The sequence below is a fragment of the Tiliqua scincoides genome, chromosome 3 (genome assembly GCF_035046505.1).
Source record: "Tiliqua scincoides isolate rTilSci1 chromosome 3, rTilSci1.hap2, whole genome shotgun sequence".
NCBI lineage: Eukaryota > Metazoa > Chordata > Lepidosauria > Squamata > Scincidae > Tiliqua > Tiliqua scincoides.
Genome location: NC_089823.1, coordinates 162034861 through 162050390, shown reverse-complemented (window position 1 = coordinate 162050390; position 15530 = coordinate 162034861). Strand labels below are relative to the sequence as shown.

At 46.8% G+C, this 15530-nt stretch overlaps 1 protein-coding gene across 3 annotated transcripts in view; it reads right to left on the bottom strand.

Moving 5' to 3' along the window:
• Window positions 1-15530, bottom strand: part of HECTD2 (HECT domain E3 ubiquitin protein ligase 2) — a 71892-nt gene that overhangs the window by 47998 nt on the left and 8364 nt on the right. For all 3 annotated transcript variants that reach the window (XR_010794076.1, XM_066619623.1, XM_066619622.1), the window contains exon 5: window positions 881-945. Coding sequence is in view for 2 of the 3 variants with exons in the window: in XM_066619623.1 (XP_066475720.1) it covers window positions 881-945 (65 nt within the window). In the remaining variant the exon portion in view is untranslated. The remainder of the gene's footprint in view (window positions 1-880; window positions 946-15530) is intronic.

Below are 15530 nucleotides of genomic sequence, written 5' to 3'. Positions count from 1 at the left end.
TACAGGCAGGTCACAATTTATGTGGGGATTATATTCCTGGAAATCTGTGGGTATGTTGAAAATGTGTTAATTAAAAACATTTTTCTCATTGGAAATAATGAGATTGCCCTGGAATAAAGTGTCATTTAACACTCCTGCCAACACATTTTGTTTGCCCAAGATGGCGTAGGAGGGAGGATACTGTGAGTGAGAGTGGCTACTGATGGCTAAGAAAGCAATGAGGAAAACAAAGATGCCTTTCCCATCCACAACCCTTCCTCTGAGGCCAATGCTCCTGTATGCTTGGATTTCCCATCTCTGCCTCCTCAGGAATCTGAAGAGCAGTGCACCCTTACCTGAGGACTGCCGGCCTGCTTGGAGTCTCCTTCCTTACATTTTTCCTTCCTAGCAAGCTCACAGTTGGGCACACAGTTCATCACTTTTGTTGCCACACTCCCCTGGACTTCTAGCAAAGAAGGCGGTGGCAGTAGGAGGAAAATGACAGAAAGGCACACACATGTTGCTCATGCTCATCCCACCTGCCTACAGGGGAGGAGGGAGGGAAGAGCAAAACACCTGCAAAGTTCTGGTTCAGGGTTAGGGAGCTGAGTTAGGGAGTTGAGTTTGGGGTTAGGGAGAAGAGAAGGAAGGAGACTCCATGCAGATGGGCAGCCCTCAGGTAAGGGCGCACAGTCGCAAAGCTCTTTATGATGCTTTTGCACCAGCACACGCCCGTGGAACACATATACTGCCAGCATAAAGGATGAGTAGGATTGGGCCATAATAGTCGTTCACCACAGGATTCTGTGATTGCTACATTACATTTTTCAAACCCCATCTTAACAGAATGTGTAAATGACTTGCATAATATAAAACTCATGGAAAAGTTACTTATAATTACCCTTTCCATTCCTGTAATAAGCCATTAATTATTCCCTTTAGGATACACTTCTGAATATCTTGAGGCTGGAACAAATGAAGAGACAAAGCACTTTCAACTAATGTTTACCATAGAAACAATTTCTACATTTATTATCACCTTGAGGCTAAATCATGAATCAGCCATGCTCCTACTCAAATTGGGAATTATTTTTATTTTTCATTCACAATTAAGAACAACTTCTGCTGCTGTTCTCACACAATACAACAACTGTATTGTGTTGTACTCACGCAATACAACAAAACAAAATAAAATGGCAATATAATCCACATTCACAACAAAATAAAACACTAATATAAGCTAAATTCATAGTAAGTCTATATCCATTTTTATATTTTTATCAAAATATGTCTATGTATTGGTAGTCTCTTTTCTAATATCAGAATTTCTAATTTTTTTCCACACGAAAGTCATCATAACATCCGCTCTAATTTTCCTGCCTTTGTATCCTTTCCTAACTTTTAGGGGGGGTGACACATACATCCGATGCTTACATTTATCCAAATGTTTAGTGGGGCAGGATCTGCAGTTTCTGGCTCTCTGTGCACTTGCCTTAACAAAAATGAGATAGGAATTATTAAGGAGATGTCAAGTGGTAATGCTGGAGGTAAGGCCAAAGAAATCTGTTCAGCAGGCATTATATTTTGGCTCAGAAAGTTAATTCCCCACTGCTATCACCTCATATACTCTATAGAAATCTTATATTTTTAATTTTTTTATATTTTATAGTCTAGAGTTAGAGCAGCTGATCCTATTTGCTTCTACTGAATTGCAACATTTAACTAGGCAGTTTAACTCAAGTTTTTTCAACAGAACTCGGGCATGCCCAAGTCTCATCTAATTGCATTCACTATGCTGATACTGAAAACTAGTGGCCCAATCCTAACTGGGTTAGACTAACTCTAATTCTGCAGGCTACTTCACGGTAGTCAGAAAACAAACTTCACTGGCATGTGCTGCCAGGCTACTGGTGGGAAGGCTGGAGTACGTGTTTACATGCTGGCAGATGGCCAAAGACCTGCGAGAGCAGGTAAGGCTGTGTGGGGGTGGGGTGGGAGGGGGAAGTCAGAATGAGAAGAGGGGATGAGCAGAAAGGGGGAAGAGGGGATGGGCGATGATGGGGCGAGGAGGCAATCAGGCCTGGGAGGGGGGTGAATATGGTGGTGGCAACACATACTGAATCCTGACCCCCTTGCCAGGCCTGATATGCCTTCACGGATCAACTTGGACCTGCACCAGCGATTGAGCTGGAGCAGGTCCAAGTTGACCCATAGTGGCTGCTGGGGGTTAACCCGGGGCAAGGGAACTAAAGTTCCTTTACCCCAAGGAGGCTTCCAATGGCCAAAAATCTCCCATGGGTTATAGTGGAACTGGTGCCGCTGTGTCATCATGTGGGTTTTTAAAATAACTGCTTACAATAGAAAATATAAGTGGAGCCTGTTTATCTGCAGATTTTATATCTGTGAATCTGGTTTAATGCAGATCCCATGGACTCGAGTTGAGACAAATTTGGTGAAGTTGAGCCAAACTAGTGAAGACCAGAAGTGATTGTGAGGAGCTCCAGAAGGATCTCTCCAAACTGGCAGAATGGGGAGCAAAATGGCAGATGTGCTTCAATGTCAGTAAGTGTAAAGTCATGCACATTGGGACAAAAAAATCAAACTTCACATACAGGCCAATGGTTCTGAGCTGTCTGTGACAGATCAGGAGAGAGATCTTGGGGTGGTGGTGGACAGCTCGATGAAAGTGTCGACCCAATGTGCGGCGGCAGTGAAGAAGGCCAATTCTATGCTTGGGATCATTAGAAAAGGTATTGAGAACAAAACAGCTAATATTATAATGCCGTTGTACAAATCGATGGTAAAGCCACAACTGGAGTATTGTATCCAGTTCTGGTCACCACATCTGAAAAAGGACATAGTGGTAATGAAAAAAGTGCAAAAGAGAGCGACTAAGATGATTACTGGGAAGGGGCACCTTCCTTATGAGGAAAGGCGATGGTGTTTGGGCCTCTTCAGCCTAGAAAAGAGGCACCTGAGGGGGGGATATGATTGAGACATACAAAATTATGCATGGGTAGAGTGGATAGAGAGATGCTCTTTACAATCTCACATAACAGCCAGAACCAGGGGACATCCACTAAAATTGAGTGTTGGCAGAGTTAGGACAGACTCAGCATGTGGTTGGTCTGTGGAACTCCTTCCCACAGGATGTGGTGATGGCATCTGGCGTAGATACCTTTAAAAGGGGATTGGACAAATTTCTGGAGGAAAAATCCCTTACAGGTTACAAGACATGATGTGTATGTGCAACCTCCTGATTTTAGAAATGGGCTATATCAGATGCAAGCATATCAGCATAACAGATGCTGCCAGAGGGCATCAGGATGCAGGTCTCTTGTTATATGGTGTGTTCCCTGGAGCATTTGGTGGGTAACTGTGAGATATAGGAAGCTGGACTAGATGGGCCTATGGCCTGATCCAGTGGGGCTATTCTTATGTTCTTAACCTGAATCCTTCGAAGGCAAATGGAGCACAGCTGTAGATGCCATTGAACGGCTTTCTGAAGCCATGTATGTCCACTCACAGCCTCTGTGGGCTTTAGAATGGCCCTTACGGGCAAAAAGAAAAAGCGCTACTTCTGGTTACATGTTTACGCCTTTTAAGACATTCGGAGGGCCTGGGAAAGCTCTGTTGTAAGCAGTTATATTTAGTGCTCCGTTCATAGTGGTTTTAAGGAGATGGAGTAAATTGACACCCCAATCCTAAGTATATCCTTGCATGATGAAGCACCAGTTCCGCTGTATCCCATGGGAGATTTTTGGCCACTGGATGCCTCCTTAGAGTAAAGGAACATTAGTTCCCTTGCTCCAGACGGCTTCCCCGGGCCTCAGAATGCCTTAAAAGATATAAAAACATCAATTTTCTGCATCAAACGGTCATTGGTATTGGCCTGTGGATAATTTTTGGACACATTTGACTTGCCAAACTATCTTGGGCACCATATCTGGAGCTCCAGCTGAGCTTTCACAAGCCTGGCGATGATATGTCTCTATACGTCTCTAGAAGGCAACCTGAGGGCTGCTTTGGGATTGGGGCTAGCCCATGGAAGGAGCCAAGACTCAGGTGGAGGAGCAGGATGGGAGGAAACCTCTTTGTTGGGCCAGTAACCTTCAACAAGTCGAGTGATAGCCAGCATGGAGAAATCGTTACTACCCCAACCTTCAATGCATCAAGGGATAGCTAGTGCAGAAGAGGAAGCATCAGATGCTGGAGATGTTGATAAGCCCTCAGTATCACTTAGCCCCACTGACTTCCAAGTTAAGATTCAGGTTCATAAAGTTCATAGAGTGTATGGTGAAGAGGGTCCCCTGGAACCTAATATCATTTTTCCCATAGGCTCAATGATTCAGTATCCGCCAATTCAGTATCCACTAGGTTTTCCAGGAACCTAACCCTAGCGGATAATGAGAACTGACTGTAATAAACGTTTAATGTCACAATAAAAATATAAAATGATTTCAACATGGAAAACAATGTGTATGTAATTTTTTTTACTTCCTATAATTGCAAAACTTAAATTCCTAGTCTTTATTGCTGTTCCAAAAATTGGAATGTTATGTCCGTTAACCATATTAATAAATCAAGAAAATTCTTTCACGTTGAAATACTATCAGATTCTAGTAAGGTTTGTTTTTGGAATCAGATAGCAGCTATGTAGTAGATGGCCTTTCTTATACCATTCACCCAAAGTCTGTTAGAGTAACTAATGCTTCTAGCTCAGTGCTTCCCAAAGTATGGGTTGTGACCCATTGGTGGGTAGCGAACTCAAGCACAGTGGGTTGCTATCTGGGGCTCCCACCCATTCTTGTATTAGATCGGCTCCAAATAGGAGCCATTCCAGAAGCACCATTATTTACCAAGGCTTTTCTTGACCTTGTGACCCAATCTACAGACCTCTGCAGAAAGGCCCTCAGAAGTCTCTGTAAGTCACTTCCAGTTCTTGGAAGCCACTTCCTGTTTGCTTCCAAAAACTGAAAGTGGCTTACGGAGATGTCTGAGGGCCATTCCTAAGCCTGCAGAGACCTGTAGAGTGGGTCGCCAGGCCAAGAGAGGCCTCCAGTACCAGTAGGAGCACTGTGACTCACCACAGAGGATGAGGTGGGTTGCAGCACTGCTGAGTTTGGGAACCCTTGTTCTAGTTAGATTGTTCCTGGAGCAACAATGCTTTGGTTACAAAGTACATGCAATCTGAGGTGAAGAAGGTTGGCCTACTTCCAAAGTTTTTGAATTTTTTCAAAATGTTTGTTTAATTTGGAGAGCACCAGCCTTTTCTAGACCCATGACCCATGACTCATTCTTAACCCATTTTTGCCTGGCCCATAGGTGTACACATTTGGTCCCTGTTGTGTATAAGCAACATTGGGCAGAAATGGCTTAACAACCAGACAACACAGGGCCCTCTTTTAATTGTGTACCTATTCGCTTTACCATTACTATACGTAGAGCAGAGATGCACACTCTCTCCTTCCTGGGGTGCCTGACATATATTCAATTATTATTAAAAAGAGCTTACTTGGAAATATTGCTAATAAAAAAAAAATAATACATTTTCAAATTCTTACTGTGATCATCATTGTGTTTCTACCTTAACAGCTTGTAAGGAAATGAGCAAAAATGTTCTGGCAAGAAAAGATTAATAGCTTCCAGGAGCTAGCTGGCAGGAATCACCTCAGTAGATGCCAGACAAGATATGAACAAACAGAACAGTCACTACTTCATAACAGAAGAATGAACTAGATTATATAGACTGAGAAATGCTAGGGAGAGATTTGCAAGCTATCCAAGAAAACGGATGGAGTCTGACCCTGATTCAGCTCAGATTTCCAAGGACAGCCAAAACTATGCAAACAAGATAACTTTGTTCCTTCTGAAAAATTGATATTAAAACGACAGCACACTCAAGATATGCCAGTGTATCTGCATAAACATACACTGTATGTGGATGCAATCCTAACCAACTTTCGAGCACTGACTTAGCTGCAATGCAGCCCCAAGGTAAGGTAACAAACATGCCCTTACCTTGCTACACCAATGACAGAACTGTGCCATTGTTGCTTGTGCACTGGCTCAACTCTGCCAGCAGAGAGGCCAAAACAGGAAGGAGATTGGAGTATAATGTAGGAGAGATTGTTGGAAGAATTTTTGTTTGTAAAGCTATGCTACCTTTTACGGTGGGCTCTCTATGGTGCGGTCAGCCATTCCAGATGGGTAGCTCCTCCCTCTCAGGAAGACAGGTCAGGCATAGAATCTTCCTGAGGGGAGGGGCTTCCCCTGCTTTCCCAGACTGACCTTGCCTCGCGTCTATTGGCCGGACAGCTTTAGGGCCTCCATTCTTTACTGCTCCCCTAACAGTCGCCTGAGAGGGCAGAAGGGTCACATTTATTGGCCTGACAGCTTTAGGGCCCCCACTGTCCCTCAGAAATCGTCAGGGATCAAGCCAGAGGGGGCCCTGGCTGGAGGAGAGCTGCAGACCCCCCCACCAATGGAGCTCTCCAGCTTCCCATCATCCTCAGGCACATGGCACAGTTTGCAGCAGTTACAACTGGCGGGAAGCCCAGGATCCAATCTGCAGACTTGGTGCCTGCACTGGGGAGTGTTCCTCAGGCCCTGCTGAACAGCCAGGCTGAGGATCTCCTGGTAGAGTGCCCAGGAGGGCTGCGGAGGGCCACACCAAGCCACCTATACTAGAATGAAGGCAGCTTTGGATCCTCTCTCTCTGAAGCTGAGGTTCTGGGTGAGTTGTTTCCTTGTCTCTCCTGCACTTTTTTATATGTTCCCCCACCCCGCTTCCACCTTCAAGGGGAGTATAGAGTGGCAGTTTGTCTATAGATGGCAGTTAAAGGGGGTGGAACACCCAAATGGAATCTTCCTGCTAACAAAAATGTGGTGGGTCTCCTTGCAGTGGGAGACCTGGGATTTTTTCTCATTGTGGTCAGTCCTTCTGGGGAGACCCCTGTGGAGGAGATCCGTAAGAGGAGACCCACAGGAGACCCTGCAGAGGAGTCCTTCTGGGGAGAACCCTGGGGAGACCCCTGTGATCTTGGCTTCTGCCTCCCCTCCTAATGTGTCATCGAGGTAGTTATTCATGGCTAGCTCCTCCAGGGAGGTTTCCGCAGTGTCCCCTCATTTGGACCTGCTGGCTGGGCCTCCTTCCATCAGCTGGGAGGAGCTTAATGCCACAATTCAGAGCATGTTGCAGGCCTCTGTCTTTGCTAGCATGGTCTCCGCCATAACCACTTTACAGGGCTCTATGCCTGCTCTGGGATCCTCCAGATCATCTGGTCCACAGCAGGCGCCCCTTTCCGCGAAGACTCCTCCTGCTTCCACCCCAGGACCCTCCAAGTTTGAGGTGAAGATCTCCCCAACCTCTGCCAGGAAGCAAAAGAAATCTGGGGTACCCAGAAGTCAGCAGATTCCCCCAACCGGACACCCCCAAGCCTGACTCCGACTATGAGGAAACCCTCCTAGATTCCCCTTATGAGGAAAGAGAGTTTTTAGAGGAGGCCGCTTCATTCTCTGATCAGTAGAGCACCCTTTTGTTTTCCCCTGAGCTTTTTCCAGTGACGTACCTGGGGGTCCCTGCCTCCAGGGCAACCCCCAGTTGCCATTCTCCTGAGAGCCAGTCGTTTGTGCAGGGGTAACAGCATGTAAATCAGACCATAAGTTGTTTGACTCGCCACAGTTGGTGAACCGAGACATGAGCTTGTTGTTACCTTCTCAGTTCACCCTCCACCTGGGAACAATTATAGACACAAAGGTCTGCCAGGGAGGAAGAAGGAACTCCATTGCAGATCAGCTGCAGGAAAGCAAGCAAGACCGCTGGGGGTGGAGCCTGTTGCCTGGGAGACTGATTGTTCTCCTCCTGTGTGCTAGGTGAATATCCCTCACAAAGGTCTGCCAAAGACAAGAGCCTTTGGTGCGCGGTTAAGGGCAAGAGCTAAAGGGCTCTTTACCCATGGCTCTTCACCTGTGGATCAGAGCATGTGAACTCCAGGGCAGAACATTTGGAAGTGGTAAGCATCTGGTAAACTTTCTAAGGATCCCTAAACAAAGATGCAAAACTATGCAGTCAGACAGCCAGCAGCAGGGTGGGGACTATTCAGTGTTTTCCACTAAGAGTCACATGTACAACTGTATGCCTCTGGGGCATAAGTCATTGGTGGGTCGTTGGTGCAAGGAGCTCCAGGGTCTCAGGGAACAGGTCTGCTCCCTTGAAGCCTTAATTGTCAGCCTGGAGAAGCAGAAGCAAGCAGAGAGGGACTCCCCAGCTGCCAGGTAAGAAAGGGTTGGAGGACGTCATTCTGGAGAGGAGAAAAACGATTCCCTAGGCCAGGGGTCAGCAACCTTAAACATTCAAAGAGCCATTTGGACCCATTTTCCGGAGAAAAGAAAACCTCGGGAGCCACAAAAGCCTCTTGACATCTAAAATGACGATAGCACTGCATATATAGTTTTTTTTGTCTTTATGCTATGTATAAAAAAACTATAGTGTGTTAAAATCAATGGGATTTCATTTGACTCCAAAGTGGAGTCAGGGGAGGGGAAAAAAACCCTACAGATGCTGCTTTGCGCTGAATCGAAGCAATGGGAAGACTTATGCAGGCTTACTCAGAAGTAAGCGCCTCTCTGATTTCCATGGGGCTTCCTCCTTAGTCAGTGTGTGTAGTATTAGGATCGTATCCTCCACCCTCAGACTTCTTTAGGGAAGTCTGCCCTGTTGGTTTCAGAGGGACTGACTTCCATGCTCAGGAGCAATGACCAGGAGAGAAATCGCACGAAGGCCAGAGGGGCTGATTCTGGAGTCGGCTCCCAATCCTAAGCACTCAGAAGTAAGTCCCATTCAGTTCAATGGGGTTTACTCCCAGGAAAGTGTGCACTCCCTGCAGGCACACTCCAGGGAGCTCCAGGGTCGGTCACCCCATCTTTTCTGCAGTGGGGGGGGCAACATTAAGGCAAAGGGCGTAATGAAGCCTGCCAGACTCAGAGGGATGGAGCCGAAGGATCCCCCTGTCTGCTCTGTGCCGGGGGGGGGGGGCAGCGCCAGGGTGAGAAGAGCCCAGCCTGGGCGCAGGGGAGGCGCACGCGCACCTCGGGCTGAGCACTCCAAGTTGCGGGGAGGGATCGGAGGAGGCTTCGGAGCGCAGCTTATCTGCCTCAGAAATGCCTTTGTATTTTTACATCGTAATTAGTTTAGCAAAGGGGGTGACAGAGAGGCGCTCTATCACCCCCTTTGCCACTTTCACCCGCCCTTCCCCGCTGAGCCCATGCGCCACCAGCTCTCCCTGCCCAGCCACAGGGGTCCCTGCAAAGCGCCCCCCGTGCCTGCCACCAGCAGCTCTGTCCCGTGGTTCAGCCCCCTGCTGCTGCAGGGAGAAGGAAGGAAGGGCGCAGGGAAGAGGTGCCCGGCTGCTCCCCCCGCGCCTGCTCGCAGTGGTGCGCCTGCGGGTGCCTGCTCGCAGTGGGGCGCAGAGAGCAGGTGCAGGAGAGTGCCGCTGCGCTGCCTGCCGAAGGAGCTGCTGTGGGCAGGAAGGCGCCCCGACCCCGCACTCACTAGCCACCAGTGCACGCAGCACATTGCGCCAGAGAGAGGCTCCCTCGGGGCTGGGCTGGCTGGGCGGCGGCCACGGGGAAGGTGCCCCGCTTCCAGCCCCCACTTGGGAGCCGCAGCAGACCGCTGAAAGAGCCGCATGCGGCTCTAAAAACACAGGTTGCAGACCCCAGCCCTAGGAAGACCCCTTCTTCAGGGGATGGCCCCATATCCTTTCACACTAAGGATACTCCTTGGTGGGAGGGGGGTCGGGGGCTTCTTGTAGTGAGTGATTCAGGTGTCAGGAACATTGAGTGGGGGATCTGTTACAGATGTTAAAATAAATTAAATTAAACTAGGCTCAAGGAGCAATGTAATACTGGGGCTGAGCTATCATCGTCCAGACCAAAAACATGAAGGGGACCTTGAAATGAGGAAACAGATCAGGGAGGTGTTGAGAAGAGACACGGTTGTAATCATGGGGGACTTCAATTATCCTCATATTGAATGGGTAAATTCATACTCTAGTCATAAAAGAGAGACCAAACTTCTTCACATGCTAAATGACTGTGCTTTAGAGCAACTTGTCATGGAGCCCTTCAGAGGACAGGTGACTCTGGATTTAATATTGTGTGGTACTCAGGACTCGGTTAGAGATGTAAATGTTACTGAGCCACTGGGGAACAATGACCATGCTGTGATTGCTTTTGCCACGCATGTCGGGGGAAGAGTGCCAAACAAATCTGACACAAAAACCCTTGACTTTCGAAGGGTGGACTTCCCTCATATGAGGAGACTAGTTAGAAATAAGTTGAAAGGAAAGATAAAGAGGGTCCAATGTCTCCAGAGTGCATGGAACCTGTTTAACACAACGGTAATAAAGGCCCAGCGGAAGTGTGTACCACAAAGGAGGAAGGGTTCAACTAAGTCAAGGAGGTTGCCTGCATGACTAACGAACCAAGTTAGAGAGGCTGTACAGGGCAAGGAAGCTTCCTTCCATAAATGCAAATCTTGCACTAACGAGGAGAATAAAAAGGAACATAAACTGTGGCAAAAGAAATGTAAGAAGGTGATACAGGAGGCCAAGAAAAACTTTGAGGAATGTATGGCCAGTAATATTAAGGGGAATAATAAAAGCTTCTTCAAATATGTTAGAAGCAGGAAACCTGCCAGAGAAGTGGTTGGCCCGCTGGATGGTAAAGGAGAAAAAGGGGAGATAAAAGGAGAGTTAGAGATGGCAAAGAAATTAATTGAGTTTTTTGCATCTGTCTTCACGGCAGATGTGGGGCAGATACTGCTGCCAAACAGCGCCTTTGGACTAAGGAATTAAGTCAGAGGTTAAAAGAAAAGACATTTCAGAGCTAATTGACAAATTAAAAATCAGTAAGTCACCAGGCCCAGATGGCATCCACACAAGAACTATTAAGGAACTGAAGAATGAAGTAGCCCATCTCTTGCCTAAAATATGCAACGTCATTTAAAACGACCACTTGTTTAAATATACTTGCTTTCTGGGTGTTGTTGGGTTGCCGCTAGACAAGGTCCTCAACTCCCCTTTGGCACTGATACTGAGTGATTGAGTTGGGAGTGATTTTTCTATCAGAATGACAGAGAGATGTGGGCAAGACCAGTTGGGGCTGATACATGGCATATCCTAACCTGCTTCAGACAATGGATACACCCCTGACACTAGAAAAATGCAACAACAATAGCAGAGCTGGCGTAGGTAGGAATAACCCCACAAGAAACAATGAGGAAAGGAAAAACAGCAGAAAAAACTGGAATTTCTTAACTGATAATTCCTGTACTGGGAAGAGGAAGGGGGCAGCAGGGCCTTTTCAGTTACAGTGACACTTTGTTGGTGAAGCGATTGAGTACCTCTTCCCACCCTGAAGGGCCCATACCCGGACTAGAGGGGAAAAGAAGAGATGGGAGAGAAAAACAAACTAGGAAAATGGGGGGGGGGGGAGACTAGAGAAAGGGCTAGAAGATTACTAGAAAGGGGTAAAGAAAAATGGAAGGACTTCCCACAGAAGCTGTGCTGGTGAAGGGGCTGAGCACCTTCTCCCACCCTAAGGGCCTATACCCTGACTAAGGGGGAAGAGAAGAGATGGGAGATGAAGACAGATGAGGAAATATGGGGGGGGGGAGACATGAAAAAGCTAGAAGATTACTAGAAAAGGGTAAAGAAAAATGGAAGGACTTCCCAAAAAACTGACCTTTTCTCTTATGGAGACAGAGCAAGGTGGGAGTTGGGATGCCCTCCAATGGACTTCCAACCGCCGTCCAACCCTGCCTCTAGGTGTAGGAGGGGCATTCTCACTAGTCAAGAATGCCCCCCTTCTCCTTCCAGAGAATCTCATCTATTGCTACCCTCCTGCCCCACTTTCCTACTACAAAGCATATACAAACATTTGGCAGCTAATCACAGCACACAAACCCCAGCATGTAAGTCCCTGCTAGGGAGACTACTGGCCCAAAACTATCCTTGCCAAATACCAGTGTGCTGCTACAGCAGTACAACGAGGGCCCTGCCATTGTGGCAGCCATTCCATTGTGAAGGACTGGGTTAAGTCAGATAGAGGTTAAGATAGGAGTTAAGTCAGATAGGAGTTGTCAGATAGGAGTTAAGTCAGATAGAGTTAAGATAGTCAGATAGAGTTAAGTCAGTTAAGTCAGATAGGAGTTAAGTCAGATAGAGGTTAAAAGAGAAGATGTTTCAGACCTCATTGATAAATTGAAGATCAATAAGTCACTGGGCTCTGATGGCATCCACCCAAGAGTTATTAAGGAATTGAAGAATGAAGTTGCAGATCTCTTGACTAAGGTATGCAACTTGTCCCTCAAAACGGCCACGGTGCCAGAAGATTGGAGGATAGCAAATGTCACGCCTATTTTTAAAAAGGGAAAGAGGGGGGACCTGGGAAACTATAGGCCGGTCAGCCTAACATCCATACCGGGTAAGATGGTGGAATGCCTCATCAAAGATAGGATCTCAAAACACATAGATGAACAGGCCTTGCAGAGGGAGAATCAGCATGGCTTCTGTAAGGGTAAGTCTTGCCTCACAAACCTTATAGAATTCTTTGAAAAGGTCAACAGGCATGTGGATGTGGGAGAACTCGTGGACATTATATATCTGGACTTTCAGAATGCGTTTGACACGGTCCCTCACCAAAGGCTACTGAAAAAACAGTCAGGGAATTAGAGGACAGGTCCTCTCATGGATTGAGAACTGGTTGGAGGCCAGGAAGCAGAGAGTGGGTTTCAATGGGCAATTTTCACAATGGAGAGAGGTGAAAAGCGGTGTGCCCCAAGGATCTGTCCTGGGACCAGTGCTTTTCAACCTCTTCATAAATGACCTGGAGACGGGGTTGAGCAGTGAAGTGGCTAAGTTTGCAGACACCAAACTTTTCCGAGTGGTGAAGACCAGAAGTGATTGTGAGGAGCTCCAGAAGGATCTCTTCAGACTGGCAGAATGGGCAGCAAAATGGCAGATGCGCTTCAATGTCAGTAAGTGTAAAGTCATGCACATTGGGGCAAAAAATCAAAACTTTAGATATAGGCTGATAGGTTCTGAGCTGTCTGTGACAGATCAGGAGAGAGATCTTGGGATGGTGGTGGACAGGTCGATGAAAGTATCAACCCAATGTGCGGCAGCAGTGAAGAAGGCCAATTCTATGTTTGGGATCATTAGGAAGGGTATTGAGAACAAAACGGCTAGTATTATAATGCCATTGTACAAATCTATGGTAAGGCCACACCTGGAGTATTGTGTCCAGTTCTGGTCGCCGCATCTCAAAAAAGACATAGTGGAAATGGAAAAGGTGCAAAAGAGAGCAACTAAGATGATTACGGGGCTGGGGTACCTTCCTTATGAGGAAAGGCTACGGCGTTTGGGCCTCTTCAGCCTAGAAAAGAGACGCCTGAGGGGGGACATGATTGAGACATACAAAATTATGCAGGGGATGGACAGAGTGGATAGGGAGATGCTCTTTACACTCTCACATAATACCAGAACCAGGGGACATCCACGAAAATTGAGTGTTGGGTGGGTTAGGACAGACAAAAGAAAATATTTCTTTACTCAGCGTGTGGTCGGTCTGTGGAACTCCTTGCCACAGGATGTGGTGCTGGCGTCTAGCCTAGACGCCTTTAAAAGGGGATTGGACAAGTTTCTGGAGGAAAAATCCATTATGGGGTACAAGCCATGATGTGTATGCGCAACCTCCTGATTTTAGAAATGGGTTATGTCAGAATGCCAGATGCAAGGGAGGGCACCAGGATGAGGTCTCTTGTTATCTGGTGTGCTCCCTGGGGCATTTGGTGGGCCACTGTGAGATACAGGAAGCTGGACTAGATGGGCCTATGGCCTGATCCAGTGGGGCTGTTCTTATGTTCTTATTTTCTTATGGGGACAGGATCTAGCGCACACAAGTTCTGCCAAGACACGTCATTCCTCCCTCCCCCCACCATCCACCACAAAACTCTACCTGCCTTCCCTCTCTCCACCCACAACACGCTTCCGCCGCCAACTTACTGACACCTACAGAAGTTTTGGGAGCTGCTGTTGCACATACCGCACCACTGCTTGTTTGCAGCAGTGGCCCAGAAGCACACAACAGCAGCTCAGCTTTCATGCCTTGCACTGCCAGAATGCTAGTTCCAGCAGCATAAGGCCATTGGGGTCCTAGTCATTCATTGCCACAATGCCTAAATTACCTTTCTTCTAGTCCAGTGCTTCCCAAACTGGTGAGTCATGACTATCAGCTTGGGAAGCACTGGCCAATGCCTCTTTAAGGGGTAGGGAGGGAGGAAGGCAGCCAGCCTCCAGGGGGTGCGGGGAGCCCTGAGGATGCCTCTGCAGGGCTCCCCAAGCCTCAGAAAGTGTAAAAAAAAAAAGATCGGAACCAACTTCCGGGTTCATGATAGAAGACCAGAAGTGGATTCTGATTGCTTTTTTAATACTTTCTGAGGCCCTGCACTGCCCTGAAGGCTGACGTTGTTCACAGATCTTAAGAAAAAACCCCTTGGTATTGGCATAATCCTGGGAATTGCACTGCTGCCTTAGCCCCGCCCGCACACCTTCTTAGGCGATCCCCAACTTCCTTGTAGTCAGCTCCACAGACAAAAGCAATGCAGTGCTTCTCAAACTATCTGACATGGTGGAATGGTAATTTCTTCCCCAAATGTGCCAGGGATGGGTACCGAATCTGTGTCATATAATGACTATTGTTTCTTTCCTGGAAATTCACCATAGATCAGCAGCACAACTTTGAGTAGCACTGAGACAATACAGAACTACTTATTTTGGCTGTCTCCTAGATTTCTTTATTAATCTCAAAATCACTTTCAGCATTTTGGCCAGTGGGAAAATAATGTGTTCCCTGTACTATAACCCTTTTCAGGTCTGCTATTTCCACCCACAGTGATTCCATTTCCTTGTTTTTTAAGAGACTATGACATATAGAGCAACATCACCGCCAAATATCCTTTCCTCTGCTTTTATAGCATCTGTATCCAGGGATAACCATATCCCTTTTGATTCTCTTTGTTCCACCAGGTTTCTGATCTGCGCCCTATTTCTTTTGCATCAGTAGAGTTCTCAATCAACAATCCTAAAGTGTTTAAGTCTTAATGACATGCAGATTGTTACAAAATTCAATCGATGTTTTATCTTTTCAAGGCTGCTCAAGTTTATTATGCTGTTAATCAGCTTGAGTTTTGCTGCAAAAGAAAAGTTTTTTAAAAGGTTTTATTATGTTGCAACTTTTAATATAGCTGCTATTCAGAAGTTTGTACGTGGATTTCCAAGTACAGTTTAAAAACAGATTCAGTAAAATTATTGACGATAGGTTTATTAAAGGGTATTTGCTACAATTGCTAACTGGAATCTCCTTATTGCTACAGAGCAAACAACGGGGGGGGGGGATTTTGACTCCTTGTCTTGTTTGTGAGCTTCCTTAACAACAGCGGGCAGGCTACTGTTGAAAAAAGTATGCTAGATTCTTTGTCAGATCCA